Here is a 24297-nt window from a genome sequence, read left to right as displayed (position 1 = left end):
TGCTAGGCAGATTTTGTATCACCTTTCGACGGAGCAAGGACGCAGCAGTTTTGCTGCCAAGAGAGGTATCGATCTTCTAATCTTCCACAGAAAAGGAAATAAGAGTAATTTCAAACTTCACTGAAACATTACAAAGAAAACAGTACTCCTGTATCACTCTTTCTCCTTTTTATTGTCATTAATTATTGTAATTGGTGTCATATCAACAAGAGAAAAACTGCGTACATCTACTTGACCTTTTAAATACATTTACAGTTGCTGTAGGGTGGAGCAGGAGGTGGGGAGGGAGCACACAGAGATGGGGTATGCAGAAAAAACACAGAAGCAAACAAACAGTCGCAGGTGAGGGCAGATATTAGGCAGGAGGCAGGATATACCACAAATGGTGTCTAAAAAAAGAAACTAGATCACCCAAACACTTTTATCCTAACAGATGTAACACGATACGAGTTCCCCCGGTCGCTTTATCTTTCTCCATGAATTGTCTTTTACATTTTCAAAATATTTTTTCTTCCACTTTCATCTCTCACATACAGTATTGCAACAAAACATCCAGATACATTAGCGTACGTCGTAAAACGGCATGGGATCTGCACCAAACGCGCACACACAGACAGATTTCAGAGTGGCTTCAACTTCTGCTCAGTCTCAGGTCGCATTTGTAGCGTCAGCCTCCGTTACCCAGACAACAGAACGTCCTCATGGTGCAACCTCAGCCTGCGTATAAATGTCTGTACTGTTCATTCACGCAAGCTCAACATCTGCAGCTAATCATTTTAGCTGTCGAAAGCGGATTAAGCTCCAGAGTTTAGCAATATTCTGATGTATAAACAGGCACCTATATTTAACTACTGAGCAGGTACAAGTGTGTGATGCTGTTCAACAGGACTGAGATGTATTCCTCAGTAACACCAAACCAGCTGTCCAACATCGTCACCAAGCATTACACCGTAAACAACTAATAACTACAAAACATGAACTTGTTTAATCTTTATCCAATAATTGAGCAAATAACTTACTAAAATCATTTTTTTGGTTACAAAATAGCCTCTTTTCATATTAGAATCAATACATGCTTGTCATAACATGACCTAGTTCTTGCAGTAATGCGATTTTACAGGTTCATTTTATAGCCATATTGTCACTTCCTTTTCAAATGTTTTAGGACAGGTGGATGGCAAAGACCTTTGATTTTTATACATTTTTCTATATATATTTGTTAAATATTATATATATATTGGTGGACAAGAATGACTTGCAGTAAGGATGCTTGGCTTGTTAGGGGGTTTGGCGTCCATGCACGTGAACTGAGCGAGAACGACGCGTGCTGCATGGTGTGCTGGCCACATTACTTCTTATTTAATGTAGAAAAAAAAGGCTGTAGCTTCTTAAAAACACTGATCCAGGACCAGTAAAGCAAAAGACCTGGTCCGCCCACTTAATGTAGGACCAGTGCTCAGACTGAACTATTCTATGCAACATCATTCAAAAAGAGAGAGGCCAACCTAATGAATCAGAAACAGCAAATATTTGTGAAATAAAGAAGACCAAAGTACAGAAGCTCCTAATTCGAGTCTCTACTTAAAGTTGAGTGATGGATGTTGAAGTTGAGATGTTTAGAGGCTGTCGTTTAGCTGAAGTTGGCTTCAGGGTGGCAGGAGTGGGCAGAAAAGTTTCTAGGGATCGTGATGGAGATGCCCGGGTTGCAGAGCAGGGATCCAGAGACCCAGTGTTCACAGACCCTGCTTGGCCAGAGCCGCAGTGACGTCCTCAGCCAGCGTGGCTAACTGCGGAGACTCCAGCACGTTGAGGCTGCCAGAGGACGAGAGCTGGCTGTCCCGGGGGCGCTGCGGGGACACCACGCCCGACAGGTCCGGCGACCGGACCACGATGTCAGCACCGTGGTCCACCCTGGCCTTGGCTTGGTCGCGAAACATCAGCTTCTGGCTCTCAATCTAACAGAGGCGGGTGGTGTGATATGAGATGTGGATGGGAAGGAAGAAATATAAAATTTGTGTAGAATTATTATTATGTGTGTGAGTCTCTGTGAGTCAGGTTCAATAAGTAGCACTACTCCAAAGGCTAACTTTAGAGAACTACGCCCTTCTGTTCCAGACTTTACTCAGAGGGTTTAGCTTGTATACAGTGTTGCCTTCAGAGCTTAACTGACCGCAACATTATGTATTGATGGCATTGTATACTACACGTCTGCGGCTGCTTTCACATGCAGATGAGGAAAACATTTTTCAAAATTGGCTGTGAAGCACATTCTTTACATATATATATGTTATATGCATACTTAATCCACTTAAGGCAACTGTAATGCCTATGCATCACGCATCAGTTACATGGCAGGCTATATCTAGACGTGGAGAGCACCACAATCTCTCAAATAATTCATTTCCTTTAAATCATTGATTGGATTATGAAGCTGACACTCACCGGGAGACGGGTTCCACCAGGAGTGTGTTGAGTATTATCCAGGGAACCCACCTTGGATTGGGCTTTGTCTTTGAAGTCCAACTTCACTGTCTCTATACGCACATGACCGCCCCCTTGGGAGAAGAAAAGAAGGGTCAAATCCTTACAGAGTATTGGCATGAGATATTGACTAAGGTTCCAAAGTTCAAGGTGAAAGAAAAGTCTAGGTGGTTGGAGAGTTTGCTTGTACAAAACTTTGATATGTTGAAACAAACGCCATTTGATAAGTACATGCCTAATGATGTCATGAAAGAGCAAGCAGTGCATAAAGGATATCAAATGGAAAGACCCAAAGAGACCAGCAGATGGAGCTGTGGGCACACAGTGTCATTCGGAATCCATGCTGATAGTGCTCCTAAATCTTTTCTGGATTGTATTAAATATAGGTCTGCAGTGTTCATTCAAAAGTAATGTTATTCTTTCCAACATTAAGGACTTAAATAGTTTCTGTAGACATTATCTGACTCCATTTACCACTTTTTCATTCATTAAAAATCAGTTTTTCAAGGGTTACCTGGCCGATGATGGATGTTGTCTAGTGAGCCACACTTGGAGGTCACGTGGCTCAGATCTATCTTCTTGTTCTGTATCATCACCTTGAAGAAGCAAAGTCAGGAGAAGGTCAGAGCTTACAGTGCACAACGAGGTCATAGACTCCCACTGAGATTAAAAGGTTCTCTCATAGAAGATCAAAATAGTATCTTCCCTTTTCTGTAATATTTCACATCGGATTCACATTACAACACAGCGATCTAATTCCATGTAATTATCAGAAAACATAATCATGGAAGCACGAGAACATAAGACCACGGTTAAATCAAAGTACTGTGTTCTGCCGTGCAGAAAAAAGATGTTTGTTAAACCAACCAAACCAAGATAGAATACAATGTGCTGTAACTGTCTTCTTGAGATACATTTGTTAATCAGAAAACCTGTCAATAAGGGACAACAGTGAGTAAGGCAGTAGAGAACAGTTCAAAATGGCCACAGGCAGGGGGGGTAAGGATATGTATCTATGGGACACATCCTTGGGACCTGAAGAGAAAACTACAGAGGGATATCTAAGGAGTGAACCGGCTGAAGGAGCAGAGATAAAACACTTTAGAAACAGCAGAAAGAACAGGAAGAGATACACCACGTCCAGAGGTTATTAACTGCAACCTGCCTGTGGTCAGCTATTACTTTCAAGTCAACAATATAGTTGATGTCTTTTGTAACCAATGATTTTAGTCTCCTTGCTCGCAGAGCCTGAGAAGAAAGAAATGACAGCAAAAGTGTCTCACTTGTACTGATGCAGATTGTTGATCACAATAGGAAAGCACAACAACGTGAGCACAAAGTCCACAATAGGCTGTTCATCTACCACGAGTCCCTTACACAGGCTTAACACAGAAATGCAGCATCAGAGATGACGTGAGGTTTGTGTCAACTGCAGGTTGGCTCATCCCTTCAGCGATGGTATCTTAATGAAATCCATCAACTACAGTGATGGCATTTATAATTAGTTAAACTAGTGTTAGTATATTATGAATAAAAGGTGTTTGTGGGTTTTTTTTGTAAGCCTTGAAGGGGTGCCTCCACCCATTCTTGTTGGTGTTATTTCAGAAGGAAAATTATCTTATTGTCCTGAATGTAATCAAGTGCTGGGGGAGGAGACATCCAGCTGTTAAAATTCCAATTGTTCACTGGACACAAATCACTTCTGGAGAATGATGTTGATAGGTAAACAGCACCTGCACTGCTGGTCCAATGAGTGAGGGACTAAAAGGGAAATTCCACCTTTGATATTTATTTCCAATCACTGTTGACGATAAAGGTTGATTACAACTTTAATATCCTCAGTGTTTGCTATATTGAGAGAGGAAGCTGAGTTTTCAGCTGTCATTCTGTTGTTCTTCCCTGCATGTAGCGCTGTCATTTAAAGTGACAGTTATGAAGACGCAGGTAAGAAATAACTTATGTCCTCCTTCAGCTGGGATTTGTAGTTTCTCTTCCTGCTGATACCCTGGGCCTCTGTCAATATAGCACACACTGAGGAATTGACTGCTTCAATTGATTAAATTGACCTTCAACGCTGATTAGACATCCATATAAAAAGGTGGCACGTGTTTCCTTTGACAACATAATGAACCACTGACAAACACAACACAACAGAGGAATCTGACATGAACACTGAGACAATGGACTTGCGGAACAGGACTCACTTTTCCACCTCTTGCAGAGTAGCCCCGCCTGTCCAAGGACCCACACCTAGACTGAACATGGCTATAGTCCAGTTTAACATTGGGGATGAGAACCTGCAGGCGGAGGCGAGGAGTGAGGTGAGAGAAGGCTTGGGCTTTCTGGCACTTCATTTTATTCATGTCTCTTGTTTAAATATTCTGTTCTAGACATCCGAGTTTGTCTAAGTGTAACTGAGGCATTGATATTCAACCTGGAGGTTCCACTTTTGCTCTGGACAAACAGCTTCGATAGATACCATGGCTCTAAGCTAAGAGGCCAATTAGATTCATCTCACAACCCAGGATGAGCTTCATATCAGCCTGGTTTTTGTATTATTCGTTTCTGGATATGACCTATTACTCCTAAGGAGGATCCTCTTTAATCCCGGCCCACCTTCAGAAAACAATCTTACCTCCTTCAAAACACTGGATTCCATATAATGGCAAATAAGGGCTATTGTGACTAAGACAAATTTATTACAGAGCTTGAGTGAGGTTGATATTTTGTGCAGATCCTCTGTTCAGACTCAAGTAGATTCCATATGAACCAGTAAATATTTAAATGATTAATTGAGGGGGCGAGTATGATAAAATATGGGAGTGCTGCATTGGTAATACCTCTTACTGCAACGAGAGAAAGCAAGAGTGAGATGCAGACACAGCAGAGTTGGTACAGTACATAACACTAACGATGAATACATTTATCCCGCAGCACAATTAAAGCAGTGGGAACAAGACTTACACACCACATACGTATTCGATACATGTTGTGCACAGAGCACTAAAGAGCTCTACAGGAGGAGAAGAGACCATGAGGAGATAAACTTGAGTGGACCAAAGGAAGACTTTAAAATGCTTTGAAATTATAGTATAACACTTTACGATTAAAAAACAAAAGTATTCAATTAGAGTACAGATCTCTCTCTCAAATGTGTAGCTATTTTTGTTGCTGTAAACTGTGGGACACATTTTAAGTTGGAAGCAAGGTAAAATATGTGAAGAATGGTGGGCAAACCAAAATCAAATTTGGACGACATCCAGAATCCAACATTTGCCATGAAGAAAAGTAAAATCAAAGCCATTACCATGGAAAGCAAAAGCTAACATTTCTAACGCATTTCACTTAGTGGTAGACCAACTTCTAGTCTCTGGGAACATCCTAGATAGCAGCACCAAGACAGTGACAACTAACTACCAAACAAGAGACATTACACAAGATATATAGTATTAAAGGATTACACAGGAAACTAACCACAGCTAAAAATATGCCATTGAACCCGCTCCAATTAAAAGCCACTTTTGTTGGATGGTAAGTGACTTGCTGAGGGCATTGAGGGCAACAGACATTTGCCAGCAGGTTTTGGTCAGCTGGCTTTCTTTAACAGTAAGGCATCTTTGGTGCCAGACAGTTGGTTTATTTTGGGCTTTATGGCTCTCACAGCAAGAAGATGGCTAAAATCAGATGCTGTCAAACCAGCTGCTACGTTTTTTTTGGCTGCCCATGTGTATTTCAGGAGAGTATAACACTTAATAAATAAAATGGTGACACTAAGCTTTAAAAGTCACTTTGGTTTAACAACATGCTAAGTGTGAACAGTGAGACAATGAACTACATATAACATCAGAAGACTTAAACAGTAGTGGAAATATAGGTGTGTGCAGGGAAGAGACAAACTAAGGTACTATGATAGAGGACCTAGCACTGTATCCAGATCTGCAAAGCCCAACAAGGCAATGTGCTGCATGTCTCTTAGTAGGACAGAAATATACTGTGGGAACAATTCAGAATGAAATCATAGTCTTCAAACTTTGAGGGATCAAGAGGGGGAAAACCACTAGATAGACATAATGGTACATACATTGCCTCCACGGGGAGAGAGCTTCAGATTATCCTTGGAGCTGCATTGTGTCTCTATGTGAGTGAGGTCCGGCTTCTTGTTTAAAATATGACTCTATGGAGAAATACAGAGATAGTATGGGCCTCTTACATCGTGAAGGGGAATGAATGCTTATCATACCGCCACTGGAAGAAATACTTCAGAAGGACAAACAAAACATTTATATAAAAAGAGGAATGTCCTCTGTTGCTGACTAGAATTTTGATACAATAAAAAAAGCCTTTCAATCTTAGTTTGTTTACAACAGTCTCCTGCTTCACTTTGCAGAATATATTTGTAGAATTTCTTCAAACTCAAACTTTCTAAGAAACTTGTGCCCCATGAGGAAGTGAACCAGAAAATGTGATTATCATTGTGTTCCCATCATGGTTAAGTTAAGTCTTTAGCGTGGAAATGCAGACTTTCCTAATTCTATCACATATACTTTAAGTGCATTAATTAATTAATACAATTGTTCATCAATTAAAATGTAGAAGTACGGTTTTGCAAAATGAAATACTTTTAAACATACCTCTTCTTATGGGGCTGACTATCATATTCAAATGTACAGTTTGTTGCATGCTGAAACAATTAAAAGTAATAAGCATTTTATTTATAGACAATTTCTTGAATTCAAAGATGTAGGAACCTACAAATAATGATGTTTAACACACATGATAGAGTCATGTGTGGAGGCACGATCCACCACAGATGACTATATGATATAACAACTGTCCAAACAGCTGCTGCTGTGTGAGTTAATAATAATAATAATAATAATAATAATAAATTTGATTTATAAAGCACCTTTCATTGCTCACAGCAATCCCAAGGTGCTGGACTTCATTTAAATATTTTTTTAAAATCAAATATCAATTAATTTAGCAAAAGCTAAATGAACAGAATTATTCATTTGTAAATTACTTTGGCTTTATTAAGCCTTATTACATTTGCACACTTAATCAACCAATCATTCTTTATAAAATGTATTAACTCTATTAAGTGATAAGGTTTAAAATTAAATTAGGTTATTAATTATTTAGTGGCACACTCTATCAAACATGCAGTGTCATAATTAACAGTGCTCAGGTGTACCAGCAGGTCTTTTGTCCAGGTCACACTGTGCGCTGCTGATAGGCACAGAGTGAGGGAGACGATGCGCAGCACTGACTTCCAGATCCACGAGACCCTGTGTTTGGCCTCTGTGAGGATATTTAGTTCCGTGTGTTTCTATGAGGACAGTAAACGAAGAGGTCAGAGACTGGGCAGTGGCTGGGCAGAGGCCTGCCAAGGGTAGGGGGGGATCTGAACTACTTTGACCACAGAACTACAAGGCACTAATGAAGGTCAGGAGAGGAGTATCCTGCTGTCAGAATAAATCAGTTTTAAAAGTCCACTATGGCTGGAAAGGATTCTACCATGCCTAAGCTAGTAAAGGCCAATCACAACTTAGCAGAGTACTAGGAACCTTTTTGTAACTGAGCTGAAAACACAGGTGCATGTCTTGCGCAAGCGTCCTGGACAACAACAGCAATATACGACAGAGGATATTTTCAGTAATATTTCAGTCGTAGGTTCAGGACAGCCGGGTAAATTGAGAGTAATACAGCAGTATCATCAGCTTATTTATTCCGACTTTCTAACTGTGTGTGCAGGAAGCTCTAAGATGATCTTACATGTCACCATTACCTTTCAAATGTTCTGCTGTCGAGAAAAAGCAAAGTACACTCCCATCCCGCCATCCTTACATAATTCATCCAGGGGCTTCAGTGCAGAGAACTCTACATGAACTACTCATGTCTGTTAGCTGCAGCAGATAAGTAAAACAAAAAAGCTGAATTTTTTGGTTCATTACATAAAAAGACTTCATGAACTTGAGTGCATCATCTCTCTGAAGTGTAGCATGGCTTGGTAACCCGCAGGGAGCTAAAATGGTCATTATATAACTTGAGAAATATCCTCTGTTCATATCTTCAAGTTAAGTTAGTAACTTATCATTCCGCTCCGAGGTGCTTTTGTCACAAACAGCTGAGTTTGGTTTTGTCTGGAGACACTCAGGATGACCGCTCTGACCAGGCAGTCACCCCTGTGCTTAGACGAAAGCTGCCAACATCATTTTGTGTCTGACAGGAGACACCTACTGCCACCCAGGGGTGACACACACATGTGAACACACACACACACACTGTGGTGCTGTGAGTAAAGGCATCAAATGTATTCTAGACAAAACACAACATTAGGTAACAACTGCAGCCAGAAAAATACCCCTCATTGAAATACAAACATTACAATTTCATGGTTTAACAAGAAACATATTGAAGTGCCAACTGTTAATAAGGCAATATTACTGTTGCTAATTTACACATCCAGAAGTTAGAGAAGCAAATTATAATTAATTTGGAGATTAAATGATGGATATGGATATGGATATGGATTTATGCTGAGCTACTTTTACCAGCCAATTGCTACCTGTGCCTGTCTTGGCTCCAGAAGAGAAGTGCAAATGTATAAGAAGTACGGTACTACCTTTTAAATCCATTAGAAGCTAAATAATTAACTTAAAGATAGGATTTGTTGTGGAAATCGTGACCTATGACGTAAGAAATGTTTAAATAATTGGATAAAGTGCTGCATGTATCTCATGAAGAGGTCATATTCTTACATAACACCCTGTGTTGCAGAAAAGAGATTTAAAAAAAGGAAGGGACGTAATTGCAGGTAAAGACAAGCACACATAATAAAATCTCCCCTCGAGAATTGGCCCACCACAGCCATTGACAAAAGCTAAAATTGAACTTGGACTACATATGCAAGGCAACCTCTTACAAATACTTAATATTGCACGATATGACAACTTTTAGCTGCATTACACCACATAATCACATCAGAAATGTGAGAATAAAAGTTTATGTGGTGAGCCGTCGCCCTGTCTTCACAGCCTGCATCCTTATTTTACCACAAGCCTTCACTGCAAAAAATACTTGCATGCTAGGAACAATACTGCAAGCCATATTGCATAGTAACTGATTATGAACCAGAACGCATGCTTGCACAAAAGCTCTAGTCAGGCCGTTTCTCCTGCAGATGACAGGAAGGCTTTTGGAGCATGATCCCTCCCTGTTTTGTGGCTGGCTGCACAGAGAGGCGCAGAGAACTGGCAAGTCATAAAGATGTCAGGCAAACGCTTAGACTCCTAATCAGGTCATCAGTGAAGGCTTGTAAGAGCTGATGGCTACTGACAAACTGCAGTTTTTTCACTGTTCTTCGTGTTACAGCGCTGAGTCTGTATTTCATACTGAAACACGATAGTTGTCAAACTTTGGGGTGAACCCTGTGAATGCAGAATAAGTGCAGCCATGGTGAAAACAGGATTTGAAGTGCAGATTTCTGTTACAGTAGCTGAAGTGTTGTTCTCAGTTCCCAGAGCTCAAGGGGGGGAATCAAAGGGATCAATACTGCTCACTGAGATGTCAAAGCCAGGTCACTTTCTTTTTTATTTAAATGTGGGGCCTCCTGTCCTGTACAGGTACATATTTGAATCCTAAAGGCCTGTTATTTTCCTCAAGACTTTACAACATATTACATTTTGTGGTGAAATCCTTCTAAAATCTCCACCTCATTTGTTATCCTCAGGAACTTACTGATCCGTGGATGGCAATACCTTATTTGGAATATATTTGGATTTTTTTCTGAATGATGTCAAAGCTGCGTTGGGCACATTTGGATCACAGGAGAGCAGAGAGGCAGAAAGGAAGAGGCTATTTCAACCTCACAGCATCAACATTTTTTAATTATATTTGCTTTCTAAGACAACTGCCTACTCTTGTGTAGATCCATCACACACAGAGCAACATGGACAGCATGGAGACATGGGGTATTTGGTTGAAAGAAAATAATGCTACACACTTGAATCTCTTCCATCTACCCCCTGTTGTATATCAATGTGATGTTATCCAAAGTAGAGCTTTTCAAAGAGTTTATAGCATTTTACTGGCTTGGAAACTTGGTGGAAAACTGGCTAGTCAGCAGGATTGAAGGAATAACAGTGGAAAGAGGTTACTAAGAGAATACAACAAGACAACGAGAGTGGAGAGGTAGGAGAGAGGGGGCCATGGGAAATACATTTCTCAAGGCAGAAGAAAAGCCAGAAGACTTTAGACATAAACACTTCTAGCAATTCAATTTTCATCAGAACATTTACAGATAAATTAGGTTTCATATCGATGGTATATATTCTACTGTTTTTTCTTTCCATTTATCCAAAGTGTCATGGCAAGTGTGTTTTCTGTTTTAATTGTCCACTTAATCCTTCACTGTTGCTTTAAGGTTCAAAGGAAGAATAAGGTTAAGTTCTTGTAGAAGATAATCGCCAAGTTTCTTTGCAGATATCTTACTTAAAACGGCACGATTATATAGTAGTAAATCAAATGTGTTATTATGGGTACCAACAAAAATATACTTTTTAGAAGCAATAACCAGTATAAATAGGATTGCAACATTGCGTAGATTAAAGAAAATTCACATACAATAAAATAGGAGCTAAAGGTTTTGTGGGAAGTAAGGGAGAAGAGCGTCACCTGTCCTCCTTTGGGCTGGTACTTGATGTTCTCTGTGGAGCCAACCTTGGACTTGATGTTCTTGAAGTCAGGCACAGGCTGGTTGATGATGCGGAGCTGTTTGGGCGTGGTGGCAGGGGACTTGGGTGGGGTGCGGACCACGGCAACCTTCCTCTCCCCGGAAATCAGGCTGAGGGAGCGCGGGGTCCTTGAGGACGATGAGTAGCTGGGAGGGGTTCCTGGGGTGATGGCTGTGGAGCCGGGGGTGCGAGGGGTGGAGTGGCCACTGCGAGCTGATCGGGAGCGCACTGAATCTGTAATTGATGGAGAGGAATATAAGGATGAAGGAAAAAGCTAAAGCTGCAGTATATACAACTGAATAAACTATGGTAACATATGTTAACTTCAAATGAGAAAAAAACCGAAGGGAAGAGTCAATCATTAGTTTGTCAGACGCTATGACTTTAAGCCTTTGAAAGTCACTTTTCAGACTACCAGATATACAGAATGACACTGGAAAATACTAAATGCAGGTCTCCGATTCAAATATTTTAACCATAAACAATTGAAGTCACTAGTTATTTTAGGTTAAACATAGCAATAAAGCACCATAGTGTCAGAAGTTTTAAGAATCCCTTCTACCTGTCATGCTAGGGGCTCGTCCTGTCCTGTGCTCCGCCCTCATCTCGGTTTGAAACGCTACAGGAGCAGGAAAGGAAAAGTGTAGTTAAGTGGAGGCTGAGGGTGAGAAATAAAGAAGAAAAGGAGAGTGTTGCATGCTCCAATTCTTTCACCTTGACCTGTAATACGGTAAGTAGTAAATAGAACATAACAAAAAATCACTGTGACATAGAGAATGGTTAAAAGGCACTTGAGAGAACTGGAGAATACTGCTACAGAATGTTATTGAATACTTAAAGACTTATTTTCCTATTCATTTCTAGGAGAGTAGATCCTACACAAGCCACCTAAATTAGTTTTGAGCACAGCAGCATAGATTATCAGAAAGAAGCCCAAAGAGACATATGGAGGTACTGAGAGTTTTTGGCAGACTAGAGCTCTCTTTAGTCAAATGCAAGAAACTACACAAATAATAATCAGCATTGATTAAAAGAAACTACTTTTATACTGGTAGAATCCATTTGTTGTGGCTTTACTGAAGGCTGATACATGTTGCTGTTGGTTTAATCTAATACCACCTAAATACCGAGACATCGTTTAGAAAGCTGATTAGAGGATCTGCAGCCTACATGTGGGTCTGCGAGGAGCCAAGGAGCCGGAGCTGGTGATGGAGGTGGAGCTCTCCTCGTGTTCAAGGTGTGCACGGTGACTCAGAATGGGGGCATGCCGCGGCACAGAGGACCTCTTTTTAGGGCTCCATGACCCACCGTCCTGTAGGAAACAAACGTGGGGGACAAAAAGTAGATCCTTAGAGTAGTGAGGCTGTTATTTCTTTTTAATGTTTTTAATCAATAGGGATACAATAGGTTTAGGTGGTCAATATCGCAGAGAAGTGTTTTTTAATCCAACTATGAATCTGTTTTTATGTCTTTTCTTTCCGCTCTACCATTCACCTACCTCTGCTATGAGTTTCTGTATTACTGTGAAGCAGTGAGGCTCTGCTGAGGCTGGGCGAGATCTATCTAATGAGGCAGCCACTCTGGATATGGAGGCGGGGACCTTTGTTAGTGGAGAACGATGGGCATGGCCCTGAGATGGTACAAAGATGAGGCTTGTTGGGTGAGTAGAATGGCATCAAAATATACAACACAAGGTGACAAAAGAGTGGTGAAAATAACAGCGCTAAAACATGCATTATCAGTGCACAAGATCCGATTGTGGTATGAGGAATGAGATATTAGCATTGGATCATGGCTGTTTAACATTGAATTATAGCTCATCACAACACATCATGCACATTGATTATGAACATGCCAGTTACATTTGTTTTTTAAATGTATACAATCAAAATGCCAAACAAAAAAACAAGTAGACTGCAAACCATGGTAACAGATGTATTGGGAGACTGTAAATAGAATGTGTAAACCAGAAGTAAAATAACATATGGGCTCAGACTGACAGAACACACTTACAGTATGCAGTAATGACATGACATTTTAGAAATGCAGATACTATTTTATTTTAGACACAATAACTGTCATTACCATGGCGGAGGAGTAGAATGGAGTCACGACCATAGCCGCAGGAGAAATGTCACAGGGTGATCCGACACCCACTCAGTAAAAAAGAAAAAGCTCTAAATGGATCTGCCTTGTGTACTTGTGCAAAACCCATTAAGCAAGGCAACAATAGCAGAGAATTTACAAAGAACGAAATAAATATTTTTTCATAAAACACAAAAGAAAACAGTGGTGTTTGTGCATAAATGCTATGCAGTGTTGTTCATGCGGGGGTTAGGGTTAAGATAGTCAGAGTGGAGACAGCACTTGCTTAAACAGTACAAACAGGCAGGTGTTTATCTAAAAAGATGATTAGGTTGCCCTGGAAGTCACAAGAGATAATTTGCAATAAGTTCTTAATAAGTCTCAGTTCTGATGATAATTATTCTGCGTAATTAATGTGTTGTTAATTGTTTCTGCTGTAACGATGCATGAGGCAACTTGTGTATTAGTTTCACATTAGAAGAAAGGGGTAAACATTGAAATCTGTTGACTTCATGATGCATTATTAGCAATCTGTAATACAGAAGCACTTCTTGTTGCATAGCATTCTTATGTCTACAGATGTATTGAAGATGCAGAGTACTGTTTGTTGCTGTTGAGTAGAATGTGTGGTTTCTATCTGATTGAGGTTTATTTAATTGCCTTTCTGCAAACCTGCTTGGTGATTCTGGCTGTTTGTCTTTAAAGCTTCGATGTGGTATTTCGCTGAGTTGTTTCGGAGTCAGATTTCACACCAATGTTGGGTCAATGTAGTTTACTCACCGATGCTCTGTTGCGAGACTGTCTGGCAACACTCAGAGGCTGATGACTGTCTGGTAGCGCCTCTAAGAAAGAGACAGAAACAAAACATTATTGGACACAGACAGATATTATGACCTTCATATACTGAAGAGAGAGAAGTGAGAACCGTTTTCATGTCCTACTTTAAAGGATTCTGTATACAAGAGCATATTTGGGTCTCAATGTTGTATTCCCAAACCTGACATGGTGTGCTATATGAAAATCGAATGTTCTGTGGGAGCAGGTTGCTAAGGGCTCTATTCTGTAAAGATTTGGCAAGATATCACACAGATTGGGGGATTTTGTATTATGCAAGGCAACCCTGGAAAATAATCTAATTGGGGCAATGCAGCAGTGTACTGAGCCCTCATCACCAGTGACACAGAATCCAGCCCGTCGGGGAAAATGAAGAGCACCCTGCCTCTGGGACGGTCTCCAACATAAGGTCCATAGAACAAAACCATGGATTACTAGTAGCCTGGCAACGATAGGTTGAAAAAAGCTGTAATGTAAAGCTTAAAGAGACCAGTAAGTTAACAGACATTTGAGTTAAAATTATTTGAAATATGTATATAAAGTATAAGTATAATAATGTAAAAGCTCACCAAGAACATATAAACAGAGGGCAGGCAATGTTAACAGTAGGGAAAAATGCCTTTGAGTAGCTTAACATCAGCGGAACATCTTGCTTTTGCTGACCTTGCAGTAGTGATGTAGACGAGAACTTGGAAAGAGTTTAGTGAATCCTCAAATCCCAAACTTTTAACTGCAGGACATCATGCCCTTTAAAGAACATCAAGGATGAGCACAACACAAATGAAGGCAAATAAAAACATGTATGGCAGTACTTTTTTATTATGAAAAACAAGAAACAGGACAAAGCAAACCAAGTAACAAACAAGACAAAATGGATGCCGTGATCCAAATGAAGCTGGATGGAAACTGGTGTCTATCGTGCCACCTTTTTTTTAATCTTTTGACAGACCAAGGCAATGTGTCACCTGTGGGTCTCCTTCTTGGACAGGAGTGATGCTGGGTCTGGCGGGCGGCTGGTTTCATCACATTTCTCTTGGATGGCGATTGACTGTGTGTCTGCATTTTTTTTGTAAACTCGGTCCTTATCACAGCTACCAGAGGAATCGAGGCATTGACAAAAGCAGAGAGAGAATCATAAGCATAGATAGAGGCTTAAACATAAAGTATGTAATTCTACAGAATAAGATTTCCCCATTCAAAAAAAGTTAGCTAACACATTTGTTGGACTATACTAAAAACAGTTGACTCAAATCACTGTCAGTGAGTTATTATAGGAGTGCAATTGTGTGTATTTGTATAGTGAAGCAATACAGTCAAAGATGCTGTGTTCTTTTGGATTTACAGCAGAAAACACTATTAAGGCACATGATGTCTGGCTTTACACAGACAGGAGCAAGAAGCAGACTAAATACAAATATTCATTGTATAACAATCCCTGCAGATTTCGAGCAGCAAGTATCAAATACGAATTTTATATCAATGTTTATAAATAAATACTTGTTCATCTGTAAAGTTCAAGAATTCAAAAGGAATGAAAAATTGTGAGAACCTTTTTTCTTCTTGTTGTCTTCTCTCGGCACGAAGATATGTTCTTTGCGGACAAGCTTGCGTTCTGGTGTAGAGATTCGGCCTTTAGCCCGTCCGGCCTTTGGTTTGACCGGCTGTTTCTCCGCCTTTTTCTGTTGTGTCTGCTTCTCCTTTTTGTCTGCACTTGACTTAGGCAAAGGCTCAAACTGTTCTGTCGCCATACTCTTATCATCATCATCTGTGGTGTAGCAAAGAAGGACATGGGAAATACAAGACAGTATTAATGTGTTTTTATTGGAAGCAGAAGAGCAAAGGAGGAAAAAGTACACTTTGAACAGACAAACCATCAAAGAGATCTCACCTTGTGTGTCAATCCAGGAGCTGTCCAAGATGGAGTCGTCAATTGTGGTTTCATCTCTATCATAACTTTCTGTGGGTCCATCGGTGTCAATGCTTTGAGCCTCTTTCAGAGGGAAGGCAGGGGTCTCAGGAACATCTACTACTTCCTCTAGACTTGCCGCCTCCAGGTCAGCTTCTTGGGCCAACTCCACAGACTCTTCCTCTTCCTCTGAGGCTCCTGTTTCAGGTGGACCAGAGAAACGAACGTTGTGTCCCGGCTCATCTGCTTCGTCGATGGTCTGGACCACAGTGATGAAATCATCTTCAACTGTGACCACTGATTCGATGGCAGCACGAGTCTCTGGGATCTCCTTTGCCACTGCTGATCCTGCGGCTACTTTCTCTATTTCCTCTTCCTTGTGCCCCTTTTTAGCATCCACTGCTTCTACTGCCACATTCTGCTTGGCTGCTTGCACCTCTGGTTGTCTTGATATATCATCAGGCGTGTCCATTGCTACCATTTTCTCTCTCTCTTCCTTGTCTTTCAGTTCCTTTTCTTTATTCTCTTTCTCTTCCTTCTCTTTCAGTTCCTTCTCTATCTTTTCCTTCTCTTCCTTCTCTCTCAGTTCCTTCTCTATCTTTTCCTTCTCTTCCTTCTCTTTCAGTTCCTTCCCTATCTTTTCTTTTTCTTCCCTTTCTTTAAGTTCCTCCTCTATCTTTTCCTTCTCTTCCTTCCCTTTAAGTTCCTTCTCTATCTTTTCCTTCTCTTCCTTCTCTTTCAATTCCTTCTCTATCTTGTCTTTCAATTCCCTTTCTTTAAGTTCCTTCTCTTTCAGTTCCTTCTCTATCTTTTCCTTCTCTATCTTGTCTTTCAATTCCTTCTCCATTATTTCTTTTTTCTCTCTCTCCTCTTTCTCTTTCCTTTGTCTCTCTTCCTCCATCTTTTTCCTCTCTTCTCTTTCTTTATTCTCTCTTTCTTCTATTTCTTTTATCTCCTGTTCTCTCTGTTCTTTCTCCTTCCTTTCTTTTTCTTCCCTCAGTATCCTCTCTGCCTCTTCTTTGTCTTTCCTTTCCCTTTCTTCTCTCTCTTTAATTTCCTTCTCTTTCCTTTCAGCCTCTTCCCTGATTATCCTATCTGCTTCATCTTTCTCTTCTTTCATTTTCTTCTCCGCAGCTTCCTTTTCTTGCTCTTGCCTCGTTTTTCTTTCTGACTCCTCTTTCTCTTTGTTTATTCCTAACACAGGTGAAGCCGTTCTTTTAGGGGACCCATACACTTCTCTCTGTTTAAGTTTTGATGGTGAAAGCACTGGAGAGAGCAGCTTGTCATCATCAATGTTGCTATCAACAGACGAAGCAGGTGATGTTTTTACAGGCCTAGCAATCCGGTCCTTTGCCACGCCAGTCAGCTGGTACACATCTTCTGCATCCACTTCCTCATAGGCTTCCTGGTGGACCAGCTTTACTTTCTCTCGAAGTTCCTGCAGTTCCCTTTCCTCCTCCATACTAAGGGGCCTGTCCTCCATTTCTAATTTACGTATCTGCCTCTCATAGTCTGCAATCTCGGTTTCTGAGGCTGAGCCCTCGCCACTGGCTTGTCGTCCGGTCTCACTCCCCGCCCTCCCGCCTTCTTCTAAAGTAACAGTGACTGTTGGTGTCACAAAGGACTCACTTGGCTGAGCCGGTGGTGTGTCGCTTACATATTGTTTGGATTGTTCATCTGCAACCTCTTTTCCCTTTTCTTCAGCAGAATGTTTTCTTTCTACTTGCTTGTGGTCTTTCTCTTTAGTGACATCAGCCATCCCTATGTCCTCCATAGACGTGTCTCTGACTGCTAACTTCCTAGCTTGCGCAGCCACTTTTTCCTCAAGGTCAGAGTGGGTGAAAGCCTGTGCAGAAACGCTTGTAGGGCCGAACATATCTGCAGGTGATGGCATTGGACCTGAGTATTCACTGAACACACAATAGCCCATTTCTTCTAGCTGGCTTTCACTCTTTCTGGCACTAGGACTTAGTTCTCCTGAAACCATGCTTGCTAGTGGATCATCTGCAAAGGCTTGAAAATCAGCTTGAATTGACTTTCTCCTGGTGATATCTGGTTCAGTGTTTTCTGATGCCAGCCGGGAACGGGTACCAGCGAGATCCAGCATCTCAGGCAAGTCTTGCGACATGACAGCGCCATTTTTAAAGTTGCTCTTAAGGGACTGTGGTGATTCTGGGGACTCCAGTTCAGGGCTGGGTACTGAAACTGGTTCTGTGGTCCTTGGAGGAGATGAAGAATCTGAAGTGATGGAAGCCGCAGTTTCCAATATCAGTGGAGGCAAGGGTGGAGGCTTATCCACAGAGGGTGTAGTGACTGGGAGGTAGTCTGCTGCCTCATCTAGACTTCCACTAGTGTAGGACATGATATCTGTGGCCAGTGGAGAGAAGTTCCTAGGTTTGCCCCGGCCGCTCGGATCAGTTGCTCCAATGGTAATGTTAAGTGAGTAACTCCTCTGCTCTAAGGCCAGTTTACCAGGGGAAAGCCTGCATTCATTACTCTTGTCGGGAACTATGAACAATCTACTGTCTTCTGATGTACTTTCCTTAGTTTCCGGTTTATCCTGAGCTTCAGCTAGTGTGCTGTAGCTGATCTCCGGGGGCCTGTCGTCAACTGCACTCTTCTCTTCACCAGATCTGCTCAGTTCGTAATAACCCTCTGCCTTACATTGGGAAGACTCCTCAACCTCCACAGTTGATGTTTCAAAATATGCTGACATGCCAGATCTGTCTGCAGAGTCCCTCGTTGAGACTTCTACCTGACTTTTGTCTCCCAGTGATGAGAAATCTGAGGAAGCACCGATGCTGATGATCTCCACCACTTCCACTGATGGCTGTTTCTCTGACACTGTGATTGGCTCGCCATATGTAGGCTGAAGTGTGAGTGAGCTGGCAGATTCTTTGGCTTGGTTTTGAACATTTGGAGGTACAAAGGATGGCATATCCATGGTGGGACTCTCTGGTACAACTCGTTCCCCAGCAAAGAACCCTTGCATCTGGGGCTCAAAAGACTCCTCTGGACGTTTCTCCGACCCAATGCTGTCCGGGCTCATGGAACCACTTTTCTCGCTTCCCTGCTTGTCTGAGTCCATCTTTAAAGCTGAAAGAACATCTGTAAGTTTGCTGTTTTTATCAACAGATAATAACAAAGCTTTGGCATGCTTTAAGTGAGATATTTATTAAGCCAGTGACTAGGAAAGCCGTTACCACAGAAACAGGCAAAGCTCTCCTCAGAAACTTACAGCACAATGATACGGCCATCGCTGAAGAAGTACGGCGAGTTTATGGGGTCCACCAAGTCACAGATGGATGATAATATGGCATGGCATGTTACGGAACCGGCATGAGGAAACTGTGAGGCTGATTTATGGGGAACAATTAATGGGATGGATATTCATGCAAGTCTTCAAAACATCAAATGAAAGAAGTACAACATTTCTGTCATTCGTTCTACAATGGCTACCACAGAATGCGATTTTCACGAATTCAAATATATCACATAGTTATAAATATATTGATATCGATTACATTTTTCATCTTAAAAATGACTCATATATCAGTACACCCAAATAGAGAAGAACCTTGTTAGTGAATGACAGAGAAATGCCATACAATGTCACTAACAGTGCCAAAAACAAACAAACGCTGATATGATAAGGCATTTGATGAAACTCTATCACACTTAACACGAAACAGCCAACCATGAAATCCCCTGCATATGATGTGCACAGGATCATGATAATAATATGAATGACCCAGGTTTAGGAAGTATGATTCATGGTTACAAAAAGTGCATAGCACTGGCATACCAGCACCAAGCCACGTGTAAACACAACAAGAAACCTAAAGGCTTATAGCCGGTGAAAAAAGAGCACTGTTACATTCAGCAACACTTCACTTGATCATACCAATACAAAATGGCCGGCCCCAAAAACAACAGCAAGGAAAAATCATATCAAAGCGCAGAAATAGCTCACAATAGGGAAAAGTTAAAGCATAGGTTAAAATAATGTGACTCTTTTCACCAACAAGCCTGTGTTGCCTTGCAGCCAGAGAGTAGTGCGGGGAGGGTAACTTGCCATTCCACTTGAATTATAATGCTTATGTTATGTGCTTATATGTTCCTTTTGACACATCTGGCATTTCTATACATTGGACAATGCAGTAACATGCAGAAAGGGAGAGCAGAGGGCAGGACACACCTGTCTCAGGGCTCTCCCACCCCCCTGCTTCCTCCTCATCTCTGTCCACAGAACTGTCTGTAGCAGCACTAGCTGCTTCTCCCGGCTCCAGGTCTAGATCCTGGGCCTCGTCTATGGCCTCTGCCTGCTCTAAAGGCTCAGCTTGGGGGCTGTCCAGCTCAGGCTCTTCCCCGCTCCACTGCTGCTCATCAAGAGCTGCTTCGGACTCGGCTGCACTCTCCTCCTCTTCCTCCTCATCTTCCACCTCCTCCTCGTATTCAGCTGTAAGAGCCTCCATGGTCTCTTCTTCTCCAAAACAGGGTAAAAGGGGGACACATTTAGACTACAGGCAACACAGACTTGGGTTATGTGAGAACACAACTTATGATTGGACACTTTCATCTCTATGAAAAGGTGAACTAAAGTGTATGTCTGCTCACACATATACTGTAGGTACGTTACACAAATAGTACAGAGTTGTGTGCAAGTAGTTTTTTATTCTGTTTGTTTGCTTTTATACATTTGGGGCTTATTGTACCCAGTAAGGAAACTAAGAAGATAGTCTTTGGTTAAAGGCATGCAGACATGTATTTCTTAATATCTGTATAATATCTACCATATTGACAACTGAGGTTGGAAAATGAAAATATCGTCGTAATATTTCAAGGTCTAAAATTGCGCTCTTGTAGAGGCACTTCTGTTCAGAGCACTTCTGAAATCCCTGGCTCTTAAGAAAATGCAACCTTGAGGAGCTGCAGTCCATTACAGGCAATTAAAATGCCTCAAATTTCAGGACATTGCGCAGACCAGATTTGTTTACTGTTTAATGGTGGATAAGGGTGTGCAGCTTTGCACATTTTGAGTATGCTGCGTTCTGAATGTAACAAATATTCTGTTCAGTTGCTTTGCACCCAGACGTTTCTACATATTATAACTTTAAGTAAAACACACTACAAGATTTTTGTCAACGGTGATTATAATATGTTGGGGAGGCTGGGGTAGTACAATTATGCTATTTTTTTTAAATGTATACATAATCATTGTAATGTCTTGTGTTAAATGAATGAATGCATATGTTGGGGGGAAAAAAGCCATTTATTTTGTGTGTGTGTTTGTTAGTAGCTTAAGATTGGTGTGGGGGATTTCTGAAAGTTTCGTGTGCATGGATGTTATTAATCATGCACTGTACTTCAGAAAACCATTTGGAACTTATTTGAAGTCACAAAAGTAAACCTTGGTGGCAATGGGACTTACTGATGAGAGCTGTAGTGAGAGCTGTAGTGATGTCCAATGAATCCTACTTTAGAGACATCATTGCTATGTGTTGGATTTAACAGCATGGCAACCACAGGTAGCAATGACTTTGGGTGAAATCGATGAAAGAAAAAAAAATATGACTGTTAAACAAATATGAAACTGCTCAGTTGTTGAGCAAACAAAAATTACAAGAACAAACAGACACCACAAGGACACACAAACACAACACACAAAAGGACAGACGAACTGACGGAGGAAGAGACAAACTGACGGACGGAGAGACGGGAGGGATGGAGGTTAAATCACAGAAGGAGAGGCAATAGGTGTTAAAAAGAGAAAGGAGGGAAACAGAGTGAGAAAGAGAGGAATGGTGGGGGAATGGCAAACAGGAACCATGCGTGGTTCACCTTCGATCTGTCTAAAGGCCACAGCCTGCCCTGTGGGGCGGGAGCCCGAGTGCGTCCACTCAGGGCTGAACAATGGGTGCTCATAGTACTCCTCGTCGGAGTGGTAGGGGTCGTCCTCAGGCACGGAAACTGAGATGGAGGGGGCGAGGAACTTGCACCTCTCCCGAGAATTTTGGAAACGGCGGAGAGGGCCCGCCTCCTCCTCATCCCCTACATCTACAAACAAGACAGACACAAGGAGAAGAACTGCAGGGAAATCTGGACACACGGACTGAAAGAGAGAGCGAAGAGGAAGAGAGGGAGACAGGACGGAAGGACAATGAAGACGAAAACAATAGAAAATGGAGAACACACCAAAGAATGTCCATCTTAATTAATATTAAGACGCAGATTGAGGTTCTTTCAAAACTTGATAGGAATCCAACTGATCAGGGGTTTTTGCGCAAAATAACTAACAAGAAACTTTTGCACATGTTATTTTTGACTTTTAATTTTATGTATTTTTAAACACCCATCCAAGTTTAGAAAAAGATTATTACAAAATAAAAAACGAGTTAACTGCACCATATGTTTCTTGTTGTTGTTGTATATTTTGCTGTTTGGCATCTATTGAGGAATATTAAAAAATATAATATATATATATATTTTTTTGAATAAGGTCCTTGGTTAGAGCTTTCAGTATAGCTATGAGACAATGCCAAACAGGAGGTCATACCACATGAGTTCAACTGGGGCTCGCTGCCATTCTTGCATTTTCAGGAAATTACTACTTTTTATTATTACTTTTAATAGAAGTAGCCTACATTGTATTTAAGATGGACATGTCTTAAGTGAAAGGGGGATCAATCTTGAGGTAGAAAAAAAAAACTAAGACAATAACAGACATATTTTAAAGAAGCAACACAAATAGAGTCATCACACGGGGAGATGAAAGATGAAAATAAAGATTGATTGAGAGCAAGAGAAACACACAGGACATCGACAAGGTGACAGTGAAAAGCAACTCAAAATTCACAATGCTTTGTGGGCCAGCCATACTGTAGTAAAATGTTGCAATGTTTGAGGAAGATAACAAAAATCTGCTTCACGTAAGAATGATTCAACCTTAATAAAAGACATAAAACAAAGACACTAATAACAACATTTAAGCTACAAATGCAGCAGTAGTGGCCTAAACAAAACTCAAAGAAACCATCAGCCAATCTTATGGCTAAGTCCTTCAGTGCCTACTTGTTTTGAATTATGAACTCTTATACAACAACACCACAAAACACTTTAGAGCACGCTATCAGTTAACAATTGCACGATACTGCCTCCTTCTATAGGACACCCGCAGTCCTTACTTCGAATACTAAAACCCAATGTTACCACAACAATCTGATCATCTGGGTTTAGTGCCTGGTTGAACAATCTACTGACTCTCCTCATTATATTCTGAGCAGACATGAAGAGACAGGCCAAGCGTGAGGCAAACGGAAGAGCTTGTTACACTGTAGTACAACCATTTTGTAGCTGCAAAAGAAGTTACTACATAGCCTACAATTCCAATGTCAGAGATACAGAACCAAGTAGTACAACAGTGAGAATGGTCAAAATCGAAAAGCAAAGAACATATTGTTTGAAATGTAATTATTTAAGAAAAACAGGCGATGCTCGACAACAAGTAAGCCGACAAATGGACATTTATATTATTATGTATTATAATGAAATTACAGCCAATATTTATTATGGGCTGATAATATGAAGCCAAATTTCTTTGATGTACAACCCACTGATTAACATAGAAGAGAAGAAGACTATAATGCAGCTGGTGTGAACGTTTTTCACAGCTTAACAAGAAGACAACATGATTGCAACTTTCAATACAAGTTAAAAACAAATGAACAAATCAGAATTTACGCTATCTCTTCAAGTTACATTTCATTTATTTTATTGTTATCTATAGCAATAAACACTAACAATACAAACAAATAATTGCAAAGAAGACTGACGGGACCATCACAAGAAAACACAGAAGACATGCAGAACAAAATACACAACTCAACCAAAAAGACAAACAACAAGAAGTTGAAGGGTTACCTAAATTGGCTGTCATTTAAGTGTGTGGTAAGACCAGGTGTAGATGTTAGAAAGGAAAATGGAAGAAGATGACGGTAAAGAAGAGTGCACTTGTTATCACAAGGCGGTCATGCGTGTGAGCGCTTCTTTCTTTCAGAGATAAATGATGATGACGATGAAGATACAAATTGTATCGGTTCCAGCTGTGCGATGAGGAGGAAGCAGGATTTAGGAGGAAATGGATGTCTGAAAAATGGAGATAATGTTCCTGCTTTAAGCAACTCTGGTATGTAAAGACTTCTTTAGGCGACCAATGTGTGGTTTGTCTCCTATAGGGCATGTCCTGAGGGGGGGGGG

General features: G+C 40.9%; 1 protein-coding gene across 1 annotated transcript; it reads right to left on the bottom strand.

Moving 5' to 3' along the window:
- Positions 1 to 153: 153 nt before the first annotated feature.
- Positions 154 to 20657, bottom strand: LOC104953640 (microtubule-associated protein 2-like). Its single transcript, XM_010780612.1, has 12 exons — positions 20240 to 20657; positions 17000 to 19137; positions 16024 to 16954; positions 15685 to 15900; positions 15101 to 15226; positions 14082 to 14143; positions 12387 to 12528; positions 11779 to 11835; positions 11158 to 11450; positions 2996 to 3077; positions 2443 to 2555; positions 154 to 1955 (listed from the first exon to the last, which is right to left on the bottom strand). The coding sequence occupies exons 1-12, from the start codon at positions 20514 to 20516 to the stop codon at positions 1734 to 1736; spliced, it is 4659 nt and encodes a 1552-aa protein (XP_010778914.1). The 5' UTR covers positions 20517 to 20657; the 3' UTR covers positions 154 to 1733.
- Positions 20658 to 24297: the final 3640 nt, after the last annotated feature.

Source organism: Notothenia coriiceps, unplaced genomic scaffold (assembly GCF_000735185.1).
Source record: "Notothenia coriiceps isolate Sejong01 unplaced genomic scaffold, NC01 NC01_scaffold00022038, whole genome shotgun sequence".
Classification (NCBI taxonomy): domain Eukaryota; kingdom Metazoa; phylum Chordata; class Actinopteri; order Perciformes; family Nototheniidae; genus Notothenia; species Notothenia coriiceps.
The sequence above is the reverse complement of the archived record's forward strand: the minus strand, read 5'-3'. Positions and strand labels throughout refer to the sequence as shown.